We start from the raw sequence: 13,044 nt of genomic DNA, 5'->3' as shown, positions 1-13,044 counted from the left end.
AAAAATGACATCCATGGGAAAAAAACACTGAATTCTGCTTTGTATAAGACATTTTTGAAAAGGAATTACAAGTCATTACATTGAGAGTTTATCTTAAATGGATTTGAGTTATAGAGCAGAAAAATGATCCAAAGCACAACAGCATGTCCAACCCTGAAAGCTTCTAAAGGCAACAAAAAGACTCTCATCAATTAAATGAAAGTCAATTTAAATCCTCTTTCATTCTGTGAAATCAGACAAATGGGAGCAAAGTCTGTTTGAACACACTATGCATCAAGATACGTAGTTGGTTCTCAGGAATTTATAAAACATAAATGGCTTTCAAATTGTCTGATTTTGTATTCAAATAAAAAAAAAATATATATATATATATATATATATATATATATATATATATATATATATATATATATATATATATATATATTTTATTGGATGGTAACTTAGAAAGCCAAGTATTACTAAGTACGAATGGTTGACCAACACTGTAGAAATACAGTACAACATGCAACTCCAGCATGAATTTGGGTTTATAGAAGCTAAATACATTTTTTACAAGTAGATCCAAGCACATAGAAATAAGAAGGGTTAGCTTATTGTTTGCGTTAGCAGTAGCATTGTTGTCATAGACTAATTACTTAAAATAGCACAACTCACTTTTCACCCTGGCAGAAACAAGTCGACAGCCATGCTTCTTCTGATCCTAAATGGTTGACCCAACCTGAAATAAAATAATTGTATGCTTCCAGGCTTTGGGAGGCAATATAGATCAAATCCTAAATGTGTATTTTTTTGAGAGCCCTCCCCTGTGCCAGCCTGTTTAAGGCACCAGCATACTCACTATGATCCATTTTGCTCTATTTCGAACTGGAAAAATCCACTTCCTGACCCCCATCTGAATTTTGCGTGTTATCCGGGTCACATGTCTTCAACCCAGCAATATGAGCTACAACAACATTTAATTCCATGTTGGATCTATCTTAGATATACTCTGCTTACTAAGACATTATATATGCTTTGTGTTTCTTTCCATTTAACCGTGTTACTGTGTGCAGAAGACTCGGAAAGAAAGCAGCAGAGGTGATTGCTGGTGCAGGGAGTGGACGCTCCAGCCAGACGCTGTCTGCTTATTTCCTGATAAGCTTGGCTCAACGCATACAGTGTTCTTATTGTTTTGGGTTGACTTGATCTGTGTTAACTGGAATATGCTTGAAACTGCACATTCCCCACCCCTCAGGCAGTTGATGACAACAAAAGAGGTTGAAGCACAGGGAAAGCCCCAGAGTCTTGATTGATTGATTGTAACTGGGCAATCCTCCCTCAACGCTCTCCTCGCGAGATAAAACTTACTCACATCTTCTCTGTTCTTTGTCTGTGTTTCCAGATCTAACATTTTATTTTTGGATCAATTAAATATTTTGGAACTGTGTTTGAATTGAATTGTGACTTATATAATTTCTGGCACATATGTCTTTATCTTACAAACCATTAGTCATGCTCCACTCCCTTTTGCTGGGTACTTGTACCTATTGCTGAATTGCACTTTGGAATAACAAGCCAAGGAGGAGAAAATTGTGATGGATGTAATTTTCTTGTTATCTTGTTGTCCAAAGATTTTTAGGTCACGGAAAGAAGTTTTGCATTTCCCAGAACATTATAAAACTGTAAAGACTATCTGGATTTTGCAACCAAACAAGATAAATAAAAACTGATCGGAAATGGAATTTTTGTGGTGCAAGAGGACATAATGTTAGTTGAGGGTGCAAAGGTCTAAATGGAGACAGATGCTTCACTGCAATAATCCCTGGAGGGAAAAGCTAAAGGCGAAGAACAAGTGAAGTAGCCTCATAAAAAATATATTAAAGCTTTCCAAAATTAAATGAAACCAATGGGTTAAATTATGTAACAAAACAAGAATATAGGTTACATAAAATTTTATTTAAACTAGATAGTTAAAAATTGCATATAGGATCTCCAAAACCAAATGTCAATTTTTATGGAGATAAACGTTTTTAAGCTTATCTTATTTTATTTAAATTAATCTTATCCAGTCTTCTCTATCCTATAATTTATTAGAGCATAGCAGACATTGACACTTAATGGTTATTAACACCAAAATAGATTTTGTTTTATTCACTTTTTTTTTTTGGTTTTTAAAATTTGTTTCAAATCAAAACAGCATGGCAAAGCCTAATATAAGTAACAGCCTTCCATATATAATCCAATGTGAACCAAATAAATTAACAATTCAGTTTTCTGCATGCCTTGGTAAATCAGCCATATCTGACATGCCCCACATTTGTCTCAAGCTTTGCATGAAGACATATTTACTCACAACATTAATTTAATGAATCAAAGGGTACACAGTTATTCAATCATTATTTTTTACACGACACTGAAAATATTCCTAAAGCTGTAATAGTTTGATGACAGAATCAAGTTTTGTTAAGTCAGGAAGTCAAACTTAACAGCTTCCTGGAAGTCTGATTTTAGTCATGTAGGTGTGAGCCAATCTCCACCCTGTCATTGCAAAATTCTGTATATATAAAGCTGTGAACAGTGAAACTCTGCTTTACGTTTTGGGGGGGAGGAAGCTGTTGGAAATTATTCAGGTATGAGCTAAAATTTATTGATTCTGTAGTAATATGTGCCTTTTCATAGCCTCTTGCTTTTTCTCAATAATACTAATAACCAAAGTTATTTTAGTAATGTGATATTTTAGAGTGTATAATTTGTCACAAGTCTACAGGAACAGCGTCTAATTTAGTCTTCAGTCTTATAACTTTTTTTACTTTAAGGTATGAAGGATGAAGTATTTCACCCAATCATATATGTATTTTAAGTATTTGTTTTTCATATCTATTTGAAACATTTAGAATAATTATAATCACTTTGCCTATGTGGCTCTTTTCCTATTCAAGGTCATGTTTATTGAGACACTTGTTAGTAACTAGTACAGGATAAAATGAGCGAAGGACCAGGATACCAGGTTGGCTGTGAGCAGAAACTGGTTGAATGATTTTCTGTATCTGTCTCTTTTTTATCTCACATTTCTGAACTGAACAGCTTTCAGTGTTGTGGAAATAAAATATATAATTAGGCCTGTCACAATAGACAATAAATCAATTAATTGCATGACAAATTAAAACAAGCTCAATAATTTGCATTTGCATGATTTATTGTATTCCTCTTTTTCTCTTGCAGACAAAAAACTTAAGTCTGATGCATTGGTCTTAACTAGCCCTTTATTTGAAGGACAAGCTTTTACAAAGACTTCACAATTCATTTTATTTGCTGTTCTGTTGTTTTGTTTATTTTAAAATGTTCCAGTGTTAAATGTTTATTAGAATTTAAAGTTTGTTGATATTTCAGAATGTGCTCTTGCATTATAATGCCATTACCGATATATTACTTGAAAATGGTCTCAAATCAACTATATTGTTTATTGCAATAAATTCTGGGACAAATCGTCATTGAGCAATATGTGTTACTGAGACAGGGCTATATACATATATTGTTCATGTAAAGAGATCTATTGACTTGCTTATTTTTCCTGTCACAGTTCCTTGCATAATGATATTGAACTGTTGCATTTATTCTTCTGAAAAATTTTACTTCCCTATATTCAACATGAGGAAATATTATTCAGACTTACAGAATTCAGACTTACTCCTGTCCTATTTAATAATTAAATGGTTTCTATTCATCTCTCTAGAATCATCATGACTTCACTGCTGGGTGCAGTCTTGCTGACTTTGACTCTCATGTCCCCTGCCTTGGCCTTTGTTCCGATCGGGGGAGGGGCATCCACTCACGTCAGCATTACTGGGACGGCCCTGCTGCAAAAAGTAGCAGAGACGTGCCGGGCGGTGGCTGATGCAGCCGGTCATGAGTTCAAACCTACGGTAGGAAGGAAGAAAAAGCACATGCAATAACACTAAAACTGTTAGCCAACATATAGAAACTGAGGACTCTGACATCACATTTTATTGTCCATTTTATAGGCAGTAAAAATAAGAGAACACACCCATTACTGTTTGAAATCATTATTGTTTAAACTTTACCTTTAATAACATAAAGTTACCTAATTTTTAAAGTGTAATCAGTAATAATTTATAACAAATTTATACCAGTAATCATTTCTTGGTAAATGTCAAGTTCATCCATCCATCCATCCATCCATTTTCTTCCGCTTATCCGGGGTCGGGTCGCGAGGGCAGCAGCTTCAGAAGGGAGGCCCAGACTTCCCTCTCCCCAGCCAGAGACATAATCCCTCCAGCGTGTCCTGGGTCTTCCCCGAGGCCTCCTCCCGGTGGGACGGAATGTCCAGTTGTCATAACAAAGACATTTTGAATAATGTCAACTTTGTATTAAAAGTGTCATAATTTACCGAATGACGCTTTATGACAACAATTATAAATATTCATGAAGGCTTATTGATGTTCTTTTAAGTGACTCAATAAACTAACTCCTTATTTTAGTTTAGTCACAGTTCTTTTGCATGTGTTATTTTCTTTAATGTCTTTGTATTAATTTATCCTTCACTTTAAACATGCACTCTTGATCATTTTCACTATTTTGATTCCAGTCATGAAAACAACAAATATCCTTGTCTCTGCTTCGATAAAAATCTCCACTTTTATCTCTGAGATCTTTGGTTGTTTCATTGTGCATCACAGTTTAGACTTGAAAAAGTTCCTAAAAATCTCACTGAGCATTTAAGAGGATGGTTACAACATTTGTGCCTGACTCAGTAAAGACGAAATCAAGATGCCTGTTTCAAACTAGCAATCTGTAAGATCATGACTGACAATCATCTTGTAAAAGAAAGATTCAGGTTAATGTGTAATTGTTCAGGAACATCTCTTACTCAATCCTGGCCACAAGTAATACAGCGTAAAGCGTTATAAAACTATTCAAAGTCTATTTCAGTCACTTTACAACTGTCTCTGTTACATTTTGTGACGTCTCAGAATCTTACCTCCCATTTGACAGCAAAGAGAAACTTAACTCCAATCATGACTAACTGCAATGCAAATAGCAGGAGTTAATGTAACAGGGTGTTCCTTTGCTTCTCCCCAAAAGTTACATTTTTACATTATGAAAATTGTGTAATGAAGAAGAGGAGAAATGACTATTTAACTTCTTGCATTGTTGTTATCCACTCTCTTAATTATTATCTTTTGACTTCTTCTGAACTTTAGGGTTCTTCTCCAGGAGAGTTAGTGCAGGCCTGTCTGGGTCCCACCGCACCAGGAGATGTCTCTGGTGCCAAGTTCCACTCAGCTCTTCAAGAGATCTACACCCAGAACGGCCTGGTGGACCGTGACTTGGTGAACAGGTACAGTGGGAAGAAAAATACCGTGGAAAGAAGTTTGAATTAAAATGTACGCATCCAGTAAAATATTTGCATTGAACATTTCTCCAAACTCCAGTCCGCCACATCACTTCAACTCTGAAGCTTTCTTAGAGGGACGTGGACTAATCACTGAGGGCGTAGTGGCCATCAAGGCCAACATTCAGAAGGAGAACTTCAAGGCTGCCAGGGAAACACTTGGCAGAGTCCTGCACACAGTACAGGTGAGAGGGGTCAAATGACACTAAATATTAAAAATAAATAGCTCAAAATGATAACATAAGACAGGCTAGTACATATACCGTATGTCTAATGTCTATAGTACTTTTTTTTTCAATTGTTTCATGTGTAACATATAAAAAAAAACATATTCAGAAGAGGAAAAAGGTTTAAATGCTTTAAAGATAGTTCAAAAGGATGCTATAATATGAGTGTAAATGAGATGCAATTTTTTATGGGCCAGCTGATTTTACATGGCATGAATATTTATGTTGATTCTCAGGATTTCTACAGCCACAGCAACTGGGTGGAACTGGGATACACAGAACCATATGTCAACCTCATAAGACCAGATCTGCCTCTAGAGAACCTGGCAGGTAAAAGTGTTGAAATACCATAAAGAAGGGCATTTTCTTTATGGTATTTGAGTGAAGGGTTGGGTGAAGTGTCTTAAAGAGAACAAACTGCGTCATCCTCTCCTGAAAAACACTCAGGTGTCCAAAGTGCAAAGATTGCTTACTTGTGGCTTAGGAAGTCTTCAGAACCATTTAGCCAATGAAGTAAATTAGCAAGTGTTTTTGCAATTATTCATCTGACAAAATTGAATTTAAAAATTGTGAAATTCCACAGCCATCTTTTTTTTTCTTTTGTGCAGATGTGAACACTCCAACCTGCAGTGACTGTGCCAATAAAAAATGTCCTAATCAGATTCTCCCCAACATCCTGAAAGAGAAGAAACTCACATCAGGCTACATGGGAATCTTTTCTTCTCAAAAACCTAAAGGTATATTATCTCATATTTACAACAAATCTAAAACAGCACAATCATCCAGTCCAAGAGTAGTAACAAAGTTAAACAAAGATTTATCAAAGTTTGTTGTTTAGCAACTCCAGCAAAATGTGGAACATCCACTGATTCACTGTTAAGTACTCTGTCTGAATACAACCATGCAAAATCTTATAGAAGTCTGAATGCTGTCTTTTTGACATGGTCCTGCAAAAAAGAAGAGAAATCTTAAAATGCAGCACAGAATTTTATTCCTTTCTTCACTTAGCATGAAAAACTAATGTGCAGTCTTTTCTCCAAGTCAAATTGTATCTAAATTCTTGAAGACACTATTAATGTTTAAAAGTTATTTCAATACTCCGCAGATAAGTGTTTATTATGACCCAGTTTATCTTTTCCCTCCTGTTCTGTTTTAGGGAAATGTAGCCATGGAGGTGAATCTGATCTCACCAGCACCACAGTTCCTCGAGGAGGCATCAGCAAAGACGAGCGCCGCTCTGACAATAAGGAATTTCATGATGCTGCTGTAAATGCAGCAGTAGCCGCCAGCCTCCAGCTGCTAGAAGACATTCGTTTGGCTTCAGGCAACCATGACTTTTTGAGGTATTGCAAGATTTAAAGATAAAAAAAATGACATAATACACTAAACAGACATAACCTTAGAATCACTGACTGGGGAAGTAAGTAACACTTAATCCTACGTATTAGTCAGTAGAGTATGTCAGAACCCAAGCAAAAATTCAGAGTCGTGAGCAGCCAAGGGATATGGATGGCCCGCTTGGTCCATTCTTCAAGATGAGTAAATATAGCTCAGAAATGCTTTGGGAAGCTTGAAAGTTGACTTCCTGTCTACATACTCAGATGTTCAATCAAACATCTGAGTTTGACTATATAGACAAGTCCAATACATGCAGGCTTCACCTTCAGACTTGGAGAACATAGAGGATTGGCTATTAACATCTTGGAGCCTCAAATCACAGCTGTCTTTCTGGGCTCTATAGGAACCCATGCCTTGACTGATTAGAGCTGTTTTGGCAGCAAATGGTGAATGAACACATTAGGCAGGTAGTTATTATGGTATGTCAGCGTACAAAACTGCCTGAAAGAAAATTTTGCAATTAAAAAAATATGCTTGTCTTTTCTCATAGAATGATGGGGATTGCTCGTTCATCTGTGGTGTGCTTTGTCATCGACACCACCGGCAGCATGTCAGATGATATTGAAGCAGCTAGGTCGGTTATGTATAAAATCATTGACAGCAAAAAGGGAACACAGGATGAACCATCTGAGTACATCCTCGTGCCCTTTAATGACCCAGGTATGAGCAATTTTACCTTACTAATCCTAAATGGAGATGCTTTCAGATTAGTCTCTGTGCTTCGCTCAATTATGCGTGTATTTGTAGAGTTTGGACCTATGATCAGGACAACTGATGCTGACAAAATGAAAAGAGAAATCTCCAAGCTTAAAGCAGCAGGTGGTGGAGACACACCAGAGATGTGCCTATCAGGACTTCAGGTACATGAACTGACTGTGACGTTTTAAAATTTCAACTGGGAGATAGCAGTGCACCTATTTATCGGCCAGCTGATTTATCTGTGGCGATTTTCTTAATTTTGGGGGATGAATGATAGGCTGATACTTAAATATGAAGAGCCGATCTTATCCTCCGAGTTTATCTACCTCAGCAAAAATCAGCCACTGTCCTCCCCTGCTCTCCCGTGAGAGAGGCTTGACTGACAGACCGGCCCACCTTTGCAATATTCGCCCCACTGTTGCCAACTCAGTGACTTTTTTGCTAATTTTAGCAACATTTCATTGGTATCGGCCAAAATCGTAATCAGCAGGTGAGGCTTTTTAAAGATCGGTAATCAGCGATCAGTCAAAAAACTGTAATCGGTGCACTCCTATTGGAAGCATTAAAAGAAACTGTGAATGGTCACTTTGTACTTTTCATTCTTTCAGCTGGCTCTCACTGGAGCCCCTTCCTCATCCAACATCTATGTTTTCACTGATGCTATAGCCAAAGACATTGCCCTGAAAGACACAATCATTGCTCTCATGAGGAGCACCAAGTCAACGGTAAACATCAAAAAGCACTTAACGATGACGTAAACATAGCAAATCTACACAGTGAGGGAGATGGAGGTTCTAATATTTCCATGATCTCCTTTCCATAGGTCTCATTCTTTATGACAGGGTCAAGCAGGAGGCGGCGGCGGTCTCTAGCAAGTTCCTCCTTTGGAGACTATAAGGACTTGGCTTTGGCATCTGGAGGCCAGGCTATCCAGGTGTCCAAGTCCCAACTTCCTCAGGCTACAGATATTATCCTTGACACCTCAACTTCTGCTCTGGTAGGATTATTTACATGTATTAGTCTGGAAGTGATTGAACTGGTTTAAAGAATTATGAGATGAATTATCCATCCTTTTGGCAGGTAACAGTGCTTCAGAGAGCTGCTGTTGCAGGGCAAGAGACTTTCCCTTTTGCGTTGGATGAATCTCTGAAAAACATCACTATCTACATCACAGGAACATCACTAACTTTCACATTGACCAATCCTGCTGGTAACTCACTTTTAAAGAAAATCTCAGATAAAACTAAAAGAGTGCCTGTCTGTTCTCTGAGAGTAACCACACTGACTAATGTTGCATGTTTCACATTTATAGGTGTTACCCAGACTGACACTGAAGCCAGTGGTAAACTGGGAACCATCAACACAGTCGGTAACCTCAGGAGAATCCGTCTGTATGCTGACAAGCAGTCAGGAACCTGGCAGATCAACATCAAATCCAGTCAGCCATACACACTCAAAGTCACAGGTCACACACCGTATACTTGTTCATCTTTCTTTTTTTACTCCTAAATGAAGTTAAAGCACCAGATCTATTCTGAATTTTTTTTCTTTTTGTTTCCAGGCCAGAGCACAATTACCTTTATCTATGACTTTGTCGAAAAGTTCGCAGGACCTCACTCAGGCTATGCAGTACTCAGCGGACGTCCACGAGCAGGTACACCGCACAGTTCCGCATTTATTGTATGTGCAGTCATCTAAAGTGAAATATTAAAATGTATTTATTGAAGTTTAGAGTTCTTCCTGAGATAAATTTGTAATCTCTATCTTGTATTTTTACAAATGTAGGAAATAATAATAATTTCCTACAAGTAAAACAAAACTAAAACAAATTTCTTTTCAAATAAAATAACAGATCAGCCTGCCACCCTGATGCTCTCAGTAATAGGAAGAAAAGGTCCAACGTCAACAACTATCAAAGAGGTTGGCTTGGTAACAATGTCTGGTCCAGAGGTTGTAACCAATGGCACAATGACTGACATGGGGAATGGAGAGATCCTGGTCACGGTCGCTGCCGTTCCTGAGGGGGAGTTTGTGCTCATCCTGAAAGGAAAGGACACAGTGTCTAGCAGCGATTTTCAGAGACAGTCTACCACCCAGATGTCTGTCTCCAAAGTTAATATCCAGGTCTGTTCTTGCAGTATCTCTTCACATCCTCCAAATACATCCGTGTGACTGATGGCATCAGTAAAAAGGAGAGTAAATTCAGATTAAAAGGATGAGGTTATGTGAAGTGTGAAATGTGAAAGTTTTCAATAATATATATCTTAAAATGTTGCTTCAAGCAAGCAAATCAACTTTTTAATGTTTTAAAGTGTTTATGCAAAATATTATACAAGGCCATTTACAGTTTTCCTTTAGACATTTTTAGCCCATTTTCTTCTTAGTAGACATACTTGTATTTAACCATGGCAACATATTCTGCAAATAAAAAAAATTGGTAAGTGAACATTCTTAGAACAACAGAAGGCCTTTAAAAGCTATTAAGCAATGTCTGGAAGCCGTTGCCAGTTCAGTGTCAGCTACGATTTGACACTGAACTGCAGAAATGCATCCTCCTGATCATATGTAGTATACCAAGTTTCCACAATTGAATAAAAAACATACACTCTGTGTCTAGTATTGTATGTAAGAACATTAAAATATATTTTGGTGTGTAAAGATAGAAACCGGTCCTCCCTAACAATGTGCCGTGATTCTTCTTTCTCAAGGCTGCAGTGGAAAGCAGTGTTGAGCCAGGGGAAACTTTTAAACTTCCCTTCAGTGTGATGACCCAAGGTGAAGGAGGTACATACACCATCAGCGCCCGAAACGACAGAGACTTTCCTTTGTCATACCCAAAGACGTGAGAAAAATCTGTTTCATATGGTTTCTTTCCAAATGTCCCTGTATAAAACTGACATGATGGATTTAGGGTGGGAGGATAACATTTCTAATGTGACATCAAGCATCTATGTAAGACTCATGGGAATCTACTGAATTAATGAGCAGCAACATTTTGCCTAAATATTGCAAAACAGACATATATATATATATATATATATATATATATATATATATATATATATATATATATATATATATATATATATATATATATATATATATATATATATATATATATATAAAATTAACTGATAATTGTAAAAATGATAATAATGATAATGTAAATTCTCTTTTTAGTTGGAGTACATCCATGCTATGATGAATTATCTTTCTTGCAGTTCACAAATTCTTCCAACATGATTTTAAAACTCATTTTTACATCTTTTAACAGGCTCAGTTTGCTAAGTGGAGTATATGCTAATGCTACACTGACTATTACACCAACTGCTGACACAGAGTCAGGCACTGATGTCACTCTGACTATTGAAGCCAAATCATCAAGTGGCGTTGACTCCAATTACGCCGTTCTGAGACTGTCTGTCGTCAATAAGGTAAACGACATATTCTCATTAGGATCTCCAAGAAAATGTGGTAGAACAAGACAGGATTTTATTCTGATTTATGTTATTCTAATAACATCTGCAAAGAACACGTGTCTCCAACTTTCTTACAAATGGAAAGTGTGGTGTATAAGTAAAAAACGAAGACATCCACGCTAAAAATGACAACTAATGTCAGTAGGTCAAAAGTTGCTTTCGGCTGATCAAAGCAAACATGATTTTCAAAGTCAAGGCTTAGATCAAATTTGAACAGAACTATAGGCCAAAAAGTCACATTTTCAACATTTTATCTTTGCTAAATAAAGACTGGCAAACTTTAATTGGCCAGAGAAAGATGTCCATCGATCTCCTGTGTTTGGAGGGACTTTCTTCACATTCTATTTTAAATTTCATTTTGGGGAATTTTTCATTATAAAATACTGAACTGAAATACTTTTAGGTCATGTTGGTTTGTCTTGAGTTTTACTATTACCTTGCATGGATTACCAAACACACCAAGCATTTGCATTAGCTCTAGAAATAAACTTTTAGACCTAACCAAAAAGTGATTTGTTAGAATACTGTACTGATTTGAAAGGCCACTCCAGTTCTTAAAAGTCCACAAAGCAGTGTTAAAATTTCAGTTGATCCAGGTCTTTGAACTGGCACTCCCAGAAGTGAGCACATCTCATTATGACCTCCCTCCGCTGGCTGCCAGTCCATTTTAGAATAGAGTAGCTCCTATTGGCTTTGCCCCACCCTATATTTCTGAGTTATTGAGTTTTTGTGTCTCAGATAAAACACTGAGTCTGAGTTATTTTATAATATATCAAGAACTAAATATAAACATTGGGACTATTTTTTCTAGGTCACGGCATATAGAACCAGCTTCCTCTGGACCAATCACTGTCCTGTGCCTTTTTAATTTCAAGATTAAGACTGTCACTGTGGCATTTTATTTCCAAAGTAAAATGATCAATCATAAAAACCCAGTTTTATTAGGGCTTTGTGGACATGACGAAGAACCACTGTATGTAATAGTCACCTTTCTTTCTGCATTTTGCACAGATCACAGACTTTATTCCGCCAAAGTGTGAAGTGACGGCTGTAGTGGCAAATTGCCCCCATGACGTCTCAAAATGTGGACCTTTCCAGTGGGAGCTCTCTGCCAACTTCACTGATGAAAACGGCACTGGGATTCAAAGCATTTCCTTGATTCAAGGCAATGGGAATTTTACACACACCCCTCTGAATGCTTCCGTCGTCCAAGCGTACTACAGCGCCTCCTGCTGTTCACAGATCGTCGAGATTGTAGCTGTGGATAAGGCTGGCAATGTGGGCAAATGCTACCACTCGATCATTCGTTCACACAGTTTTCCTGCTACAACTCTGTCGTTGCCACTGTGGCTTTGCCTTTTGGCATCTATTTTTGTGGTAGGGCCTTAAAGAAGTTTACATGATAAAATGTTCTGCTTGAAAAAAGCTCTGTCCCTCTTAATAAATATTTAATGCAGTTTGGTAACTTAAAGCTATTTGCTTTTGACTATTGTGATGACATTCATTGCACACTTTGTTGGTGCTGCAATAGCACCAGCAAACAATAACTTACTGGATAGGTTAGGTCATTGCTACTAAGCAGAATTAAATACAACGCTGCAACTTGGTTTTTAATGCTCAAGAGTCAAGTACTAGATATCTGGACACTTTTGTGTCCATTTAGATTAGTGAACAAAAAACCTCTTCAAAAATGTTTTAATCTGTTTTTGAGAATCAGATGCCACATCTTGTACATTATACATACAAGTGAAATACAGCGCACATGTATTCAAATCCACATACGTCGAAGGTTAAGGCATCAAAAAACTGATGCATTACCAAATAAAATGGATCATTTCACTATTTC

The 13,044-nt window shown here is 37.1% G+C and overlaps 1 protein-coding gene and 1 long non-coding RNA gene across 2 annotated transcripts in view; one reads left to right on the top strand and one right to left on the bottom strand.

Moving 5' to 3' along the window:
* The window catches only part of vwa11 (von Willebrand factor A domain containing 11), a 31,770-nt gene extending 18,730 nt beyond the window's left edge, over window positions 1-13,040 (top strand). Inside the window, exons 2-18 of the mRNA XM_008407907.3 lie at window positions 3,716-3,905; window positions 5,205-5,341; window positions 5,436-5,580; window positions 5,859-5,952; window positions 6,231-6,359; window positions 6,779-6,965; window positions 7,511-7,680; window positions 7,768-7,880; window positions 8,328-8,444; window positions 8,543-8,716; window positions 8,800-8,929; window positions 9,032-9,184; window positions 9,281-9,373; window positions 9,572-9,843; window positions 10,428-10,561; window positions 10,994-11,153; window positions 12,210-13,040. Coding sequence (XP_008406129.1) covers window positions 3,723-3,905; window positions 5,205-5,341; window positions 5,436-5,580; window positions 5,859-5,952; window positions 6,231-6,359; window positions 6,779-6,965; window positions 7,511-7,680; window positions 7,768-7,880; window positions 8,328-8,444; window positions 8,543-8,716; window positions 8,800-8,929; window positions 9,032-9,184; window positions 9,281-9,373; window positions 9,572-9,843; window positions 10,428-10,561; window positions 10,994-11,153; window positions 12,210-12,587 — 2,769 coding nt within the window. The 5' untranslated portion in view covers window positions 3,716-3,722 and the 3' untranslated portion in view covers window positions 12,588-13,040. The remainder of the gene's footprint in view (window positions 1-3,715; window positions 3,906-5,204; window positions 5,342-5,435; window positions 5,581-5,858; window positions 5,953-6,230; window positions 6,360-6,778; window positions 6,966-7,510; window positions 7,681-7,767; window positions 7,881-8,327; window positions 8,445-8,542; window positions 8,717-8,799; window positions 8,930-9,031; window positions 9,185-9,280; window positions 9,374-9,571; window positions 9,844-10,427; window positions 10,562-10,993; window positions 11,154-12,209) is intronic.
* Window positions 3,660-4,305, bottom strand: LOC145551694 (uncharacterized). The gene is made up of 2 exons (XR_014087588.1): window positions 4,131-4,305; window positions 3,660-3,900 (listed from the first exon to the last, which is right to left on the bottom strand). It is a non-coding gene; the product is annotated as an uncharacterized LOC145551694 (long non-coding RNA).
* Window positions 13,041-13,044: the final 4 nt, after the last annotated feature.

This window comes from Poecilia reticulata, chromosome 1, assembly GCF_904066995.2.
Source record: "Poecilia reticulata chromosome 1, P_reticulata-male-v2, whole genome shotgun sequence".
NCBI lineage: Eukaryota > Metazoa > Chordata > Actinopteri > Cyprinodontiformes > Poeciliidae > Poecilia > Poecilia reticulata.
This window is presented reverse-complemented; position numbering and strand designations above follow the sequence as displayed.